Below are 17,971 nucleotides of genomic sequence, written 5' to 3'. Positions count from 1 at the left end.
TTCGTGATCATTGTCAAATTATGTTTTCTTAAACACTCAATTGAATAAAATTAACTGAAGGACTTAGTGTAAGACAAACTGGTGAAACCATAAACTGGAATCAGGACCTTTCTTCAAAATACTGTAGTGTAGGAACAGAATCCAAAAAACATAATCAAGAGGAATGGCATGCACTTAACGGAATGAAACGGCCCTTTTTGAAACTATAACATTATATAAACAAGGAATCATAGCTTGACTTTTGTAAGGAATCTAAAACTTTAATAGTAACGACCGAGATTGACACTGAAAACACCATTAAGCAACTGACACATCCAGCCACTCTCTGCTTTCCTCTTGAGACGTAAAAAGCCTCTCTGTGTCCGCCTCCTCGCACTTACAACACCACTTTCATATCCTTACAGTCTGTATCTGTTCGTCATACCGATTCCTGACATTCCTGCTGGCCACAGTCTAACTGACCACCCGCGCCTCCGCACTCATTTTCAGCTTCTGTCCAAAAAGATGCAGCAGTATTTACCTCCACCAAAAACCTCTCAAAGCACAGTGGCATCAATTCCTGCAATTTAGTGTGTGAGGACATTCAAGCCCCATTATAATAAGATTAAATACGTAGTTTCAGACTGTTATGAATGAGAGGTCTATTTCTGCAGGAGACAGTGTGTGCATGCACCTAGTGGAGTTTATCTGGCGTCCGGCCCAGGCCCGACTGACTCAAAACCTTGTTAGCATATGATTACTGGCTCCTGAGACCCCACAGTCAGACCAGCTGAAGCCACAGCCACACATATGCTGCATATCGCTGGTCTCCCTCAAGACTTCTCAAGGTCTTGCCCTCACAGAAACGCTTTGATGGGAACAACAGAGTGATGAAGCAAAGGAAGGACAACATGAGAGAGAGCCCCATACCAGCTCAGTGGGAGTTCGACAAGAATCTTCACCATCAAAGCAGGACGCATCAGTGAACCGGTAGCTGCCATGTTGTGGCAACACCGATATTCAGTGCCCTATAACAGCGTGGCTCTCTCACTGCCAGCAGCGCCAGCACAGCCCAGGACCGTCTCACTTCAAAGCATTTAGAGATCACAGGTTCAGGTTCAAAAGCATGAAACGTGAAACTGAGAACAAACTCAAAGAATCCAGGTACATGCCCACTCTCTCTCTCCTTTCAAACGGGGACCTTGGAGATCTTTTTTTTTTTTTTTTGGTAAAGGCGCAACCCAGCAGCTTGGGATAGTACGACTACATCGATACCAAATTCAGATACTCAGACTGCATGTTCATTCTTTGAATTTTTGTTTTTTAAGTTCTTTTTTTTAGCTCCAGTGAACACATTTTGCATTTCCACATCATTTTATGAATTGCCATATGAGTGTCTTGTGTTTCATTCTGTTTCTTTTCACCCCCAGAATGTATAAAAAACAAAAAAAAAAAAAACAGGTCCAAAGTCATGAGGCTGGAAATGGCATCATATAAGCTCTCATTCTCTGGCTGTTTTCAGCCCACCAAAAACCTTATTCGCTGCAAATGTTCTAACATCTTGCAGCAACAACAGACAGTAGGCTTCCAGACATTTTTTCTTTGTTTTGTTTTTCTTGAAAATTTTGTGGACTATCCATCTATTCTGTTTCTGTTCAAGTCTTAGAAACTTGTCTGTCACTATCTGTAAAGGTAAATTTGACATGGCGCTGGCCTCAACACTGTAAGTGATGTGCTGATCCTGGGACGTGTTTGGCTTTGCAAGAAAGAGGAAGAATAGCTGCATGAATGCTGGGATTGACTGACGGCTTGTCCAGGATGTACCCTGCCTTTGCTCATAGCCACAATCAAGAATTAGATTAAGCAATGAAGGGATGGGGACCTTCAACTGTTAAATTCACTTCTACAATTACTGTTGCTTTCTAGCTTGCATTTTGCCTGTTTATCCACACTTGTTTTTGAGAAATCTGCTGCTTTCCCAGTCTAAAAACAAACATTACAGAGAGAGGAAAAAAAAACAAAACAAAAAACCAACTGAGCCAAGAAAGAGGCCTTTCAGGTCTGTTTGACCAACAGAACTGAAATGTGGTATTTTCCTTTGATCGATTCAGCCATTAACTCAAAGTGAAATGCAGACTTTCAGAAACATCAGATTGTCGTGTTTATTCCTTATCACCATTCAAAACCATGGCTTTTAGAAGAGCATGCACGCCAACGGAGCCCTTGTTTACCGTTACTCATAAGATAAAGCGAACTGTGAACAACAAGCATGAACACAGTGGGTGAATCGCTTATTTTTGCTTCAACGCCGAGCCAAGACGAACATGAAGGAAGAAGAGCATCCAGAGACTGATGTGGCACGAAAGTGAATTTTCCTCAGACAAGTTTGGAACCGATTCATCAAGCGTCTGATCGTCCCAATGTCTGCTCTCCTGGGCTGACCCACTTTTAACTAATTAAAGATCAGAAAGGAGGACGGATCTGCCGTGCAAAAACAACACACTGGCTTTTTCATAAGCAACATGCCGCTTTTAAGCAACTGTGCACATGTATAAAGCGTTGTCTAATGCAGATCTTGACATTAATGGCTGACTGGCCATTTTATATGCTTTTTGTCAAATTTATGACGTCCATCTGCAGGTGATTCATGTATATATCTGTCGTGTAGTAGCTTCAAACAAACTTCATTGGGGTTTGTCACTGTGCAGATAGGAATAACTGCTAATAACCTAATGGTTGACTCACAATCAGATACACACAAGTGCACACACACACACACACACACACACACACACACACACATACATACATACACAGTTACAAGGAGAGTAAACACATAGACGGCATGCCTGCAGTGAAACCCAAACACCACGGAAGGATTGCCCCATCTTGTGTTTGCCAAGCCCTTCCTTCCAGACTCATGTTTTGGGCACACCCTGCCTGTTTCCTGGGTGAACAGGCCTTTTTTTTTTTTAACCCCCTCTATTTCTTTCATGCACACAAATACAAACACACAGACAATACACACTACCAGCCCCCATTTCAACACACGCTGATAGAAAGCAGCGATGTCCAGACTTTAGTTACCTCCTCTCCAGATTATGTTCAACTTGATCCTTGTAAATTATCTCTAATTATGGTCCCGAGCATGCAGGTTGAGACTGTTTCTTGCATGTGCGTGCACGTGCGTGTACGCACACATGCACATGCGTGAGAGAGGATTAGGATAGTGTGTGAGCGCTGTGTGTCCTGCCAGTGGGGAGAGAAAGAGGCAGTGATTCAGCGAGTGCCTGAGCAACCTGGCTTCAATCTCTGGCTTTCATTTAACAGGAAAAAGACAAAGAGCCGGGCTACTTTGCTATTCGGCCCAGTTTAATATGTTGAACATCAGGCCTGTCTGGAAATCACAAAGAGAAACCAGGCTAGAGGCTGGGCATAGAAAGAAAACAATGCAAAACCCTGGTGCAGTCCTGTAAGTCCAGCGCTGTGTAGTGGTTATGGTAAGTAAACACACTTCTTCCGCTTCATTTTTAGACTAAAGAACACTACATGTGGGTTTTCTTTGGAATTATTAAGTATTGGGTTTCAAAGAAAAAAAAATACAAGGATGACAAAGTCAATATTAAAACAATCTGTGCTTTAAACATGGTTTCTGATGCAGAGCGGTTCATCTGGATCATATTTACATTTTTCTCTTCACTTCAAACAAGAAACATTTTCAGAGCAGGCCACTCTTCATAGTAACTCGCACTGATGTATTGATCACAAAGCAGAAAAGTAACTGTGCTTCACTGATAACTGAAAAAAAGTTAAAGATCTACATGAGAATGACGGGGACACGACAGCCATGTAGACCATTCAATCTCCATTAAGGTCACAGTTTTCGGTGTGAGCTTCTTTTAACGGGCAGCATAAATCACCGTGAACGTCACGGCCTGCATGGTTTGGTGATTCAGCTCCACTGATGCCCTCAGTCCGATAAGCTCAAACACCAGACGGGCCAGGCTTAATGACTCATGCTAACTCAGTCGGTCCACTTCAGTTCCTCACTTTATGACCACCTGAAGTGCACTTTGCTGTGGAGTGGTCAGCAAACAGCCGTGAGCACCCTCGTCTTTTTTTTTTTTTTTTTTTTTAAACGGGCCTGGAGATCCTCACAAGGAGCTCTGTAATCGACATGTGGCAATCCCCAAGCAGACATTCAAACGTCGAACATGTTCAAAATATTTCAAAAAGTTATGTCACTGCAGTTGTTGCATGTTGAACAGCTGCAAAACAATCCTGTTTATTTTAAGCAGAGTGGCGTACTTAATCACTGGGTTTGAACAAGGGCAATAAACTGACAATGTGTAGGACGGTGGTTTAAGCAATGAAACCGACATTCGGCTTCCAGGGAGTATCCCTCAGCAGCAAACCGCCAAGCTGAGAATATCAGAACAGAATTTCATCCTGGAAAAAGCTGGAAAATACCCACTTGGTCTGGCTTGCCCAGGCTGGTATTAGACTTGGCTGAACTTTAAAAGGCTTTTTGCCCTCATGAAGAGGACTGGGGTGTACAGGGAGGAATTATTTATGGAGCAGGGTAGAGAGGAGCAATGAATAACCAGTGAAGATGCAGACATGATTAATTAGGCCACACTGGCATCGAACATCAATCCATCCACTTACTTTATGTTTTACAGTATCTTTATGCACATTAAATGTCTGTATTGTACAGATCGATAATTTTAAGCTTCATAGAAATCAGTCACCTTCGAGCATATGAAGACAAAAGCCAGTCATTCATCTTCTGTATGGGTTTTATGCACAATTTAAACAAACAGATACAGGGACAAGAATCTCTAAAAAGAAACGCAGGTTTGAAGCAGGGCTTTAGGAAAAAACCCTGATCCTCTGAAGCACTGATCCTCTGTGATCCTTCTCACAGAAACATAAATATGAAAAAAGAAAAACTGGCCTCATGTATAGGCGCACAGGTGTAATTACCTTAAGTAAAAACACCTCACGGTTTTTTAATCTTATCTCTTCAAAACAAGGTTTCATTTGATCAATATAATCTTTATTTTCCATGAATTAAAAACAAGGTGACGTGAATTCTGAGCCATATTTTGACTTGATATGTAACTTTTGGCTATTGATTTAAAAAAATCTCCAATACCTCGTACTGACTTGCATGGATGTGACTAACAGGTTCGTATGACTTCAGGCAACAAAAAGCGATACAAAAACGGGCACATTCTGAAACAATACGTCAAGAACAAAGCAAACAGATTAGAAAGTAATTTGCCGACAACTGGTGAGACGGTTTTGAAAACACTTTCTATGAGGAGTTTGCATGTTCTCCCTGTGCAGGAATGTTATTATTTCCCCCTGCAGGGTACATTGGTTTCCCCCAAAAAGATCACAACTGTGTTTGAGCTGTAGCCGCCAAGAAATTGCCAATATATTGTATAAACAGCAAAAATGTCACAAAGACAAAGGTTAAAAGCAGGAGTAGACTAAGTATATGGGGAAAGGGTTTATTTTTTTAAGATGGAAGACCGAAACCTTTCCATCATTTCTCTTCCTGTCTTTCTTTCATCAACATATTTTCTTCCTCTTCTATTCAGTTTTTATAACTTCCACTACCTCACCATTCGTTTCTTTATTTTTTTTAAATCAATGTCAATTCCATCAAATTCTCACAATGTTCCTGCCACTGAAATGTTTCCGGCCTTTTTTCTTTCCTCCCTTCCTGTCATTCTTTCTCTCCCTCCTCTTCCTATTTTGCATCCAACTCTCATAAACGTACATTTGGCAAAAGTATCTCTGCCAACATCCCTGTGTGTATATATGAGCTCCACAGGACATTCCTTTGGGCTCAGTCTGTTCCTCCGCAAGCATATACTTTACTATATAAAAATACACACTGACCAGCCTGTATACGGCGTATGGTCGGACCACCGGGGCCCACATTAGCAGGGATGGAGTGCATGTTCAGTTCATAATGTTCACTATACAGTGAACATGTTGGAAACACCAACTGCTGCTCAACTGCTCGCAGCGTTCCTCGTGGGGATGATCCATGATCCAGAAGACAAAGCTGTTTTGTACATGTGTGTTCTCGTTGATCCTGCAATAAGCAACTGAGCGCAGCGCCGCGCAGGTTGCGGCCAGGGTGTGTTTCCATGAGAGTGACATAAGTGAGGATGCATTGTTTTCATCCGAGTGCGAAACAGAAGCGAGAGCAGCCCGTGACTTACAGCCCAGGCATCTTTGCAAACATTTGAAGCTGGAAGGGACGTGCGTGTCAGTGGGAGAGTGAGAAATGAGGAGGAGAGACCCCAGAGGAATGAAAGTAGGAAGAAAAGATGAGAAGCAAGGCTAAAGGTCAAACACCACCCACTCCTTTTGCTTTTTTTTTTTCCCCCTCTCTCTTTTCCAATTCCCGCTCGGTCTGTCTCATTTGAAATTCAGTCTTTTGTACCATTTCACCACTTACAATTCTCCTAATATCAAACTCTCCCATCAAACCTTGGGCTTGAGCTTGAAAAACATCACTTTTGTTTTTACAGTGACTCTTTCCTGCAGGTGGACTGAACACAGGGCTGCAAAGTCCACCATCGTCTTCCACTGTGTCCACTTCAGGTCAGTTCCTGCTTCTGATAGAGACACAGGCCTGATCTCAACTGACGCTAAGGACCTCCGAGTGTCACTCTGGATTTCACAGTGCGGCCCAACACACATGGAGAGCAGCAGCAGAAGAAGAAGAAGAAGAAGAGAGGGGGCAGAGGTGGGGTAGTCGGGGGCGAAGCAGGGGAGACAGAGCGGCTTCCTCTCAACAACTGTCCAGCGTAGCGCTTTCACGGCCCCATAACATCATAATGCACACATTCAGATGGATGAATGGCTTCAGAAGACGGGAAAGAGAAGGCAAGTCTTCCTTCGCGAACGTGCCGTTGCAGAACGAGCTGCATGTCTCCAAACATCTCTGCTGGGTGATCATGGCCTCACGAAGCACGGGCAAATAAACTCACACGGATGGAAGGCTAATTACCAACTAATGGCTTTACTCACTCAATAAGACACAATTCACCCATGTGTGTTCAGATTAACACCTCTTATCTTTCAGTTGAGTTTATAAATGGAGACCGCAGCCAATTCCATAGCAGAGGTTTTTCCATTCGTGCACGTGTGAATGAGCAGCACGCTTGCAGCCGACAGCACCGGCGTTAAGCGTCCACCACGCAAACGTCCCTATTTTCAGACACAGTCCGGCTCCCACCCCTGGGAGACCCGTGCAGCCCTTGCCGTGCACACACCCCTGCCTCCTCCTCGCAGCGTGACACACTAGCCTCGTTCTCTGACCTGCCTGGATTTCAGCCCGCAGAAAAACTTCACTGCTGAACTATCTGCATGCATCTCGGTCACTTTCTGGAAAGGTTCACTGTCTGAGGGCTTCTTCCTGGTCCAGAAACACCCAACACCAGATGAGGTGTAACCCTGAAATGGACTTTTTTGTTTTTTTTAATTTGTCAAAGAGTCTCTGCAAGAACCTCCCCCACCCTCCTTCTATCCATGCAGCCTCTGTGCGGCTGCAGTTTCTCGCACGTGAGCGCTCGGGACGGGGGGCAGATGTCCTCCCATAAGACTGGACAAGCTGGGTGGGAGGAGGAAGACGGAGGGATCTATTGTCTCCTGCACCTCTTAACCAAAGAGTTTGCTCTAAACAGTAATTATTCCCCCCCTCCACCTCCACTCTTCTCTCCTCTATTCCCATTTGTAGCCAGCCCCCCCCAACTGCTGCCCTCCAGGTTCTAATTTGGGTCACAGCCTGCAGAATGGCATCCCAACACTCAGCGGAACCCACCCCCAGACAGAGGTAACTGACACATGTCTGGAATTCATGAAGTACAAGTGAAAAGTCAAGAAAAACAGAGGAGAAATTTCTTAAAATATGTAAAAGCCAATATTTCCTGGATTCATATAAATAAGAATCTGATCTAAAGCAAAGATTTTGAAAAGCAACACAGTTTAAATCACTGAATAAACACAGACACATGTCTTAAGTTTGGTAGTCTTCATGCATCGCCTGCTTTTATCACCACGCTCCAGAGTCTGCAACCGCCAACAAAGTCAGATTTATATCCACTGTAAAAGGGCAGCAATGGGCTGAGCGCACCATCAGCTCGGCATCACTGGGAATTTAACCCGGGACCGTCCACGAGAAAGCAAACACACCCCATTCAGCTCCGGGGGTGAGAAAACAAGCAGAGGGACGCTGTTCATACAACGGCAGTGCCGAGAGACGGACGCAGCCAAGCCACTTCACACGGCGCTGTCAGCTGAGGAAAAAAAATATCACACGCCGTACAAAAGAGCCGACAGGGTAAACAGCTAAACCATGAAAGACGAGTGAGCTGTCTGATGTTTGACCAGTTGCCACTTGAAAACAACTGAGTTTTTTTTTTTTTTCTCGATCATTTTGGAAATGATTAATAAATTAAATCTCTGTTAGGATCAATTTCCAAGACCAAAAATACTCTGTAAAGCTATTATTCCACTCCACTGAAGTTATGGATTTATTTTCTCTCATGCAGCAGCTTTAAGTGGAATCTTTACATTCTGTGAAGCATCACTGAAAAGTTTGGAGAAACAGTTCAATGAATGAAAGCTTACCAGTAGGCATTGCAGCTGGGATCCTCTTCAGTACAAGGAAATAACAGCTTTAAAAAGTGGCGAGCAGGTTTGAAACAAAGCTTTCCAGAGAGTCACATATCCAGAGTATTCCCAGCAGCAGTCCCAGCAAAGTCAAGAATACAAAAAAATAAAGTCCATTAAATTCAGAGTCTTCTAGTCATTCTGAATGTTCTCTCTTCGGAGATGTAGTGAAGTCTGCTTCTTCAAAACATGCTGATGAAAACACTCTGCCTCCCTCTGATCTGCTCTTTTCTTTCTCTCACTTCAGATTGCTGAGGATCTGCTCCGCTCTGTGAACGCCTCTCGCTCGTTTGCTCCAGAGGCAACACATCCACTGTGTGCGTGTGTGTGTGTCTATAGTGTTCATGTGTGTGTTTTGCACGAGAGTGTGTGTGTATATGTGTGTGTGATTCAGACTGAATGGCCTCTGCTCGGTCCTGCTCCCTCCCTGCTGAGTATTCCCCTCCCCCTGACTCCTCCTCCCTCTCTCCAGCAGCAAATTACAAGACACAGGGAGTTCCACATTAAAAAACTTCTTCTCCAATTTTTTCCCCCTCCGTCTTTTTCTGCTTTTTCTGCTTTTACTCTCCTCTCTTGGCTCAGTCTTACACTCCAAAATCAAACGTTCTGAGTTGGTGTGCGACGCTTCACGGGACAGGCGACACCTTTTGTGTGTGTGCGTCTGCTGCACGCTCAGCATGCAGCTGAACCGCTGCTGGCAGCGCACAGCTCCAGAGATCACACACACACACACTCGCATACTTTACAAGGAGGAGAGGGGGGTTACAGCTGATCAATAGGCCGCGAGCCGACTCAGACAAAAGCTCCTCGTCCACTGCGAGACACTGCACAGCCCATTGTGTCCCAGATTAGAGACAGGCTGAACATGCAAAAAGAAAGGAAAAAAGAATGCAAAGTGCAAAGAATTGAGTGAACATGAAAGAGGGATGAAATTTTAGAAGCATTTAGAGACGGCGCTTCAGATTTATCGGTTGGCACCATTACTGTATCTAATTTGGAACGCTGCCTCAAACTTATGTGTATATTTATTAAAACAGTGCAGGAAAGTTAAAACTCTTAATACAGAACTTTTACTAGCATGTCTCTCGGGGAGCTTTTCCAAAACAAAACTCTTTTTGGGGTTCATTAACAAGGATTTGCTGCGGTAACAATGTTTGTTTGCTTTGATTTGTATGATGCTCTTTGTTTTTTTTCTTGGCCACTAATAAGCTTTCCAGTTTTATGGAAGCACCATTATATAAACAGCCTTGTTTCTACTAAACCACTAAACAGGGACTCATAAAGACGGGCTAAATTTAGTAAAGTTATGATCCAGATGAGGAGCGTCATGCTGCTACAGAGATGCCGCTACATGCCGTTATATGACCAGCATTGAAGACGGTGATACTAAAATTTCTCCTCAAAGTGGCAAAGATCGCTTGTCAATGTCTCTTTTTATTGATCAATCCAAACCTTCAGTAAGTTTACATCGTCTTCATGGTCCTTTGCGTTGATCTGTGCAACAAACTATGAATACAGTTTTAAAAATGTTAGTTTCTTTTTATATATAACCGATGAAACCTTAATTATCTTTTTTTTTGTGTGTAATACAAGCATCATTTTTCTATGATTTCTGGATATAAGGACCCACGAAGTGTCTTTGTGACGTGGTTACAGACCTAAAATGGTTTCGTATTAATGCTGGATTGTTATTTGCCACAATTAAAACCTCTTTTACCGAGTTTACTGAACACAGCATACACCCTACAATCCTGTTGTGTTGTGGACGGCCGTGCTGCTATAAAGTCATCTGCGTTGCTCATCAGACTACAGGAGACTTCTCAGCTCAGACCTGAGACAAGTCCAGGATACTTGCAGTCTACTGTGAATTCTTTCAAACCAAATGTCAAATGGAAGATACTCTTTCAAATTTCATGTTAACATTTTCTTTGTCATTTTTGGTAATCCAGCGGCTGGACTGGATCGATCCATATTTGACATCCCAAATGCAACGCGTCCAAAAGACCAAAGTAATCAAGAGATGTGATAATTATTTCATTATCCTGACAATTAAAGTGACACATTTACCTTCAAATGTTTGTATGTCTTGTGTTGTGTGTGTTTGTATTTGGATCCTTTAAAATTAGTGAATTCATTTCATGAGGTTGTCCATCAAACATTTAAACTCGACTAGGCGGAGGAGACGAGCTTTGTGCGATTGTGTTCATACACTACTAGTCATTATGGTGGCCCCAAGGATTACTGCAGACTGACCATATGATCAGTCAAGACACATTTTAGGGACGTGAAAGGAAAAAATTGATCTACAGAACTGCCGGATACTGACAGTAAAAAGAAGGTTGGAAAAGAGGCTGATAAGCTCACTAATCATACATTTATAAAAAAAAAAGATGCAGCTAAAATATCAAAATAAACTCAGGTGACCTGTATAAATAGTAATGAGGATTAATTGAACGCTAACTTGAAGGCTGAATGAACACAAAAAGACTTTTTCCTTTTAAAGCCTTCTTAGTGAGCCTCATATTCACATCATATAATTATAAGTATAATCACAGAGCACGAATCCCATCAGCGCAGAACACGTGACACAGTGAACCCGCAGTTTCACGCACTAAAGCCAAGGTGTCGACTATTTGTCGTCGTTCTTTAAAGACAAGGACTGGTCCCAGCAGCATGAGGTCCAGCTAATGCAGCCCCCCCCCCCCAATGCTGCAATAATAGAGACCCCCTGGACAACATAAGGCCCGAGAAGCACTGCCCCTCTCTCTAATGGTCGGAGGGCCCACTGACCCATGAAGCCCCCTCTGGGGGCTACTCTGACTCCTAACTGCCCACCCGCCACCCCAACCTTCAAACACACACACGGTAACGAGCGCCTCCAGCTTGGCAAACACAGGGAGCATCTAAACTCGTGGGATCAGTCAAGCACAACCTGTTGACAGAAACTTACAGCAGCAGTTGGTTTTTATCTGATGGCCCCGGCGTGCTCCCAGACCTCCAGGTCCACCGCTGCAGGACACGACCAACACTGGACTTCTTCAACTAGGTGTGATTTCCACTACATGCAGATGTGAGTTAGAAAATATTCAAACTGAGTTTACAAAAAAACTTTGTGATGAGTAAAAGTAAATTTCATCTGAGAGAAATTAAAATTAGCTCATTTACTATCATTTAAATACTTTCCTCTGTTGTTAAAGCAGTCAACACTGCATATCTGATTCCATTCTCCACACTGCGGCCCTCACTTGGCTGAGCTCCAGTACCATTTCCTCTGAGCAGGCCATCCTCGCTCCTCTCAGTGATTTCCAAGCTGACGACAAGCAGTGAAAGTCGGGACGGTACGCAAAAACAAACCCCATCCCAAACGTCCCGCTACTGGCCCAAGAGTTAAAATTGATGGCTTGTGAGTTTGCCAGCGGTCGAGTGGTCACTATGACAACGGCGAGGCATTTATCTCCATGGCCAAGTGGCATGTGGAAAGGCAGCGGAGGAGACGGAGCGAGCCGGGGAAGAAAACGCTTATTGTCAATAAAGCACTCCACTCCTCATAACACTCGGCCAGTGCAAACAGCGAGGGAGGGTCACGGAGTTCACGCACGCTTTTTCCCCAACGTTTACTAGCGCGTACGCACACGCAGACACACAATCGTTTGCTTTCCAACGGCATCGTAAACTCCAAATATAATAGGCGGCAGCCTCTTGAGAATGTTTTGGTGTGTTAAGAGTGTGTGTAATCAGAAATACAAACCACTTGAAGTCGCTCTACAAAGAGTTGAGTTGCGATCGGAAAGAGGTGGAGAGCTAATTTAATGGTTGTTATTGCAGCGGGACAGTCAGTGAGTGTGTGTGTGTGTGTGTGTGTGTGTGTGTGTGTGTGTGTGTAAAATCAGGACTCATCTAGACCTCAGACAGCCTGACAGCTTCTTCATTTTCTCAGCTGTTGAGAGTTTCAGCAGAAGACAGAGTGTTTCTGTGGTAACACACCAGAGTAAACTGAGAATATGGAGAGAAACGGACTCAGAGAGAGTGAGAGTGTGACTAATGACAGGAGTTTGTGGGGTGGAGGGGTCATTCATATACAGTTTCCCCCTCCCTCTGTGACCCAGTCCGTCTTTGTCACTGCTGAGATGGATATACAGATATACAGACTCTCTCGCTCCTCACACAGATTCAGCGTTACCAACACTCAAACCTTTTGTTCTTCCCGCCTGAGCTCTTCATTAACCCCTTAACAGACAGCTTGATCTCTATTTCCCGGCTGAACGTTGAGAAAGCCCCATACGCTGTCAGACAGCCTTTGAAACGGCCTTCATCCGATACTCCCTTTAGCACATCATTTGTCACAGCTTTCACAAAACTACTGCATACCACAGCTTAGAAAATAAGACGGTCCTTGTTGTGTGAAAGCAGCGTTAAAGGAATGAATTTGTTCATTAGAAGTGACACCTTAAACTAAAATTTGGAATTAAATGTTTGACGATACGTCTCTCTTCTCTAATCTGTTGTCAAAACTGAAACTTCCAATTGTCGTCATAAAGCACTGACTGTTGTGTCTTATTGTAAAGCTACATATGCAACTTTTTCCATCTTCGGCTTCGAAATTCCCTATTGGCAATAAATACAGGAGGCCCCAAAGCGGTGTGTTGCACCGCACTGCCGGGTTTTTGAACCTGCAGCTCTGCACAGAAAGAATCTCCAGCCTTTCTGTGCAGAGTTTACACTTCGCTCAGTGCATGTATTGACTTTCTCCAAGCACTCTGGTCTCTTTCCACTGCCCAAAAACATGACATTTGAGCCCAACTTGTGGTTCTAAATGGTTTGTAGATGTAAACGCGTGTGTGTGTGTGTGTGTGAACGTGTGTGTGTGAGATTGTAGCTACAATTGTTAATGACCATGAAAATGATGTGAGTATTCAAGCTACCCAAGCAGAGTATGCTGATGTTGTGATAAATTAAATTTGGCCAGTTCTCCACTTTCCATGCTCCCTCACCTAGTGTTGCAGGCATTTAAATCCAAGTTTAACTTCTTTAAGACAGTTATAATTAAGGTAATCTGCAAGACAGTCCTGGCCAAAGTAGCAACTGTTACAAAATCACTGTAGTACATTTTGTCTAAAACAAAGCAAAAGTTGATTTTTCTGCATTTTATCACCCAACTTTTGAAGTCTGCTGAAATCATTTTTGATTTATTAATTGCAAATTTAAAATAAAAACATAAAAAATTAAATAGTTAGCGCTCCTGTCTCATCCTGGTTAGAATGTCACAGGGCTCTGTGACCTTTCTGTTTGGAGGTTGCAGTTATTCCCTGCACATACAGCGATTTTAGAGTTTTCCATCTCAGTCTGGAAACTTGTGTCTGGCTGTTGGCAGGATAAACCTGAAATAGGTCATGACACTTATTCACGTTCACACATATGAGCAAAATAAGAGTCACATATAACCAACAACAGTCATATCGGCCCATGAATGAACAGAAGCTCACACAGGGTTCAGAACTGTCCAGCTGTCAATCAACTACAGGCAACTTGAACCGCTGCATCATTTTCATACATATTTACAATTCTGTTGACGTGTTATTTTCTGGAGCCATCTGTGGAAAAAAGGCAGTACTTTGAATTCCACCTTAAAGCACTGACTGGTCAACTGTATTTTCAATTGTTGATGACAATCAATATTCTACACAATACAAACTGCACACTTTTAAATATTACTGAGTTAAAGTTTCATTAAATAGAGGTCACCTCTTCGACTGATTTAAAAGTTAAAAAGTGGCTGAAACACATGAGTTTGCATTTTAACTGAGCCGCCTGCAGGTGACTGAGACTCATGTCACACAAACAAGGAGCCAATATCCACATCTATATAAGTGATGCAGTGCAGCACCTGGAGAAACAGTCCCCGTCTGTCCTTTTCTTCATTAAAGTCCATAATTCATCAGCAGACCTTTGACAGGAGATTTCTTACCTCCACAGCACAGAGACTCATTTCACAAAGTGCTGGAGTTAAATCTAAAATCCTGATGAACTTCATTATGTTATATTGATTTCTCCAGCTTTCAAGAGATTTATGAGTTTTCCAGATTCCCGGACGATATTCCCTCGGGCCGCAGCAGTGCCAGGACAAGTCCAGGAATTTCAGAGTGTTGGCGGCCAGGAAATCTGACTGAGGCACTGGTTCAAGCTTATATAAGAACAGGATTCCCTCAGAACAGGCCACAGGAGCTGGAGAGAGCGTCCTCGCCTCTCCAGGAGTTTAAACAACAGCGGCGGCACGAAAAATAATCACAGCTGCTGCATCAACAACGCTCATGCCGACCAGCGCAGATAAAGATGCTGCTGGAGCCACTGCAGGTCTTCGAGAGTATTTACTGTAGGAGAGAATGTCAGTTTCTGATTCCAACATTGACAGAGGCGGCATACTGACGAGAAGCCAGCTGAGGAGGAGGAGGAGGAGGAGGAGGAGAGGCTGTGAAGGAGCAGAAAAACAGGTGGCCTTCAGGTTTTGTAACTATCATTTTATATAACTGAATATTTTGCGTTGAGTGGTGAACAGACCAGTTCTTTTTTTTTTTTTCTTTTAATGTTTAAACGCTACTTGATGTACCGGTATTACGTCGCAAATGTCAGCCGCCGAAAAAAAAACAAACTGTTACATTACCGAAGCTCCGAAGCTGAAAAAGAAGGCATCCCGCAGGGCTTTAATGTGTGTGTGTGTGTGTGTGTGTGTGTGTGAGTGAATCCATACGGGGTCATTGTGTGCTGAGTGAGTATGCGAGCTTGAGTGGCGGATGTGTGGAGGAAGCTGTGTTTGGCCTCAGATTAAAATGCAAGACAGGGGTCCCGCTCCAGGAAGACAGACGAGACGGGGACTTTTTTCCCCCATTAAAGAAACACCACGCTTATCAGATCGTACACCCCATAAAAAATACACTGATTCTTTTCATATATTCAGTTTGATAGCCAAAACTTGGTTTCCTAACATGAAATATCCATAAAAACACTTGATCCAAGAAGTGAAAGCTGATTGCATGATTGAGTAAAGTCATGTTTCATAACTGGACCCTTATAATTATTACAGAACTGTCTTCCAGTCTCATCAACACCTTTTAAACCCTCCATCAGGCCTGCGGCCATATTTGGCCATCTGTACATGTGTTTTCATGTTTCTTTCAGACTAATAATTGTCAGTGATGACAGCCGTATTACACATGATTAATCTGCCTCTGCAAGGTTTTGCACTCTTGTTCTGGCAAAGCGTCTTTTCCTTCCCGTCATTTAACTTGAGAATGCAGTAAATGAACTCAACAAAAATGCGCCTGCCAAAACATTTTATATACTCAAAAGTAGTTAAAGTTTTTGAAGACTTGCCTGATGCTTTCATAGCTAAGTTTGACAAGTTTTTTTTTTTTTTTTTAAGAGTAATTATTGCTTTTAATGACAATTCATTAATGCAGGGAGTTGGAGACACAAGGGCTTTTTCAAAGTAGAGAAAAACAAGAATCAGCTTTCGACAGATCATTTGCATCCAATACAATAAGATCAAGGTAAAACATGAAAAACAAGTTTTTAAAGATTTTTCAAGCTCCATTCTTGCTTAATATCTCCAATTGGAATCTGAGTGAACTAGAGAAAAATCCCCTTTTTGGGTTTATTTACACATTATATGGTCCGATAGTGGTACTCACGAGCATGTAGTTGATATTTTACACAAATGTTGTGGAAAAAAAAGTTCAATTTAGAATTTTTTTAAATAGAGATGTTAAAAATGTGTGTGACCTCAGTATTTGGCATGCTGGTGTGTTTTACACTGATTTTAAAGCAGTGAAACATCCTGAGTTTACACTCTGGGTTGTGGTTTCTTAAGGAATGACTCAAACATTAAAAAAATAGACATCAAACTAAAAACAGACACCATAGACGAATTTCAAGCAGCAAACTCTTCAGTGAAAATAAACAATGCGTCATTAATTCACAAAAAAAAAAAAAAACATGTCAGAAAAGCAAAGTCACAATGATAAACCTGGGAGGGCTATCCCATAATTATCTATATATCCGTGTCCCCTCTGAAGCTGGGTGCTCCACTTAGGAGCACTCGAACGAGGACACACCACAAAGGACAACCCGTGCATGTGTGTGTGTGCATGTGTGTGTGTGTGTGTAAATACACAGAGACAGACTTTGGTATGAGAGTCAGCTTGTGTTTATTAGAGCTACTCCTAAAGTGATTTAGGTGTGAAATGAAAAATGTCTTCTATGTTAGGCCTAAAATGAAACCGAGTCTATGTCCATTGAGCTGTCGCAAAGTCAAAATCATGTATTTTCAGCCATCATCTTCGAATTATATATATCCATACCTACAGGCTTTTAAAAGACGCACAAGGTGAAAGCATAATTACTCTGATGTCCACTATTCACCACAGACACACACACACTTAAACAACACACACAGTAATCAACTAAAAGAAGTCGTCAGCGTCTCCCAGCTTAAAGAGAAACGAACCAGAGCAGACTGTCACACTGTCTGATGAGACAAGTGGGCAAAGTTGCCATTAGAGTCACGCTGAATTGAAACTCTGGGCGGCGTAATTGTGGGTCGCACTCGGTTTGGCGGGAGCCACCTCTGCAATTACGATTAAATAAAGACCTGGTCTTTAAAGAGGGGGAAAAAAAAATGTCTGCACTGTAATGTAGGAGCGTTCAGTGAGAGCAGACACTCCGAGGTAATCCCCCCTTTACAGTAGTTTGTATTGAGGCCACGGTCCGGCTTCTGGCAGCTTCCAGCTTCACACAAAGACAATGACAACCTGTCACTCACCTCCGAGAGACCATTCCCACGATCAGCCTTTCCTCAGCTCCCGCTTTCCCAATATCCTTCTTTTACAGGTTAGATCCATGTCCAGGCGATCGGAGAGAGTTTCACACTCTCTTGGAAAAAGAGAGACGGCTTGATGGCCTTGGTCCGCGGTCCACACCTCCGCGGTGCGAGGTCAGTTCAGAGAGGAAGAGGCACTGAGACAGGCGAGGGAGAAGGCAAACGGGGAACAGATGGAAGCCAAACGCAACGGAACTGACTGCCCAGTGGGAGGGGAGGGGAGGGGAGGGAGGGTGAGGGGAGAGAGACAGCCAGAGAAGCGCTCGCACATCAAGTAAGCAGCCCACTTCCTGACCAATTACTGCTGCAAGACTAGTCTCTCTCCCTCTCTCCGCTGGGCCCTCGCTCACTTTGCCGGGCGGACTCGCAGCTGGAGAGCGGCCAGCGCTGCAGATGACACAAGTGACAGAAATTACAATG

At 43.3% G+C, this 17,971-nt stretch overlaps 1 protein-coding gene across 2 annotated transcripts in view; it reads right to left on the bottom strand.

Moving 5' to 3' along the window:
- LOC115401563 (pleckstrin homology domain-containing family G member 1) overlaps nt 1-17,759 on the bottom strand; it is a 40,368-nt gene extending 22,609 nt beyond the window's left edge. The window contains exon 1 of one of the 2 annotated variants that reach the window (XM_030109827.1): nt 17,495-17,759. Coding sequence is in view for 1 of the 2 variants with exons in the window: in XM_030109826.1 (XP_029965686.1) it covers nt 8,638-8,647 (10 nt within the window). In the remaining variant the exon portion in view is untranslated. Of the gene's footprint in view, nt 1-8,637; nt 9,048-17,494 lie in introns of those variants that run through there. The other variant, XM_030109826.1, reaches the window with a different exon arrangement.
- Nucleotides 17,760-17,971: the final 212 nt, after the last annotated feature.

This window comes from Salarias fasciatus, chromosome 15, assembly GCF_902148845.1.
Source record: "Salarias fasciatus chromosome 15, fSalaFa1.1, whole genome shotgun sequence".
Lineage (NCBI taxonomy): Eukaryota > Metazoa > Chordata > Actinopteri > Blenniiformes > Blenniidae > Salarias > Salarias fasciatus.
Note: the sequence above shows the minus strand (reverse complement) of the source record. Positions and strands in the feature narration are given on the sequence as shown.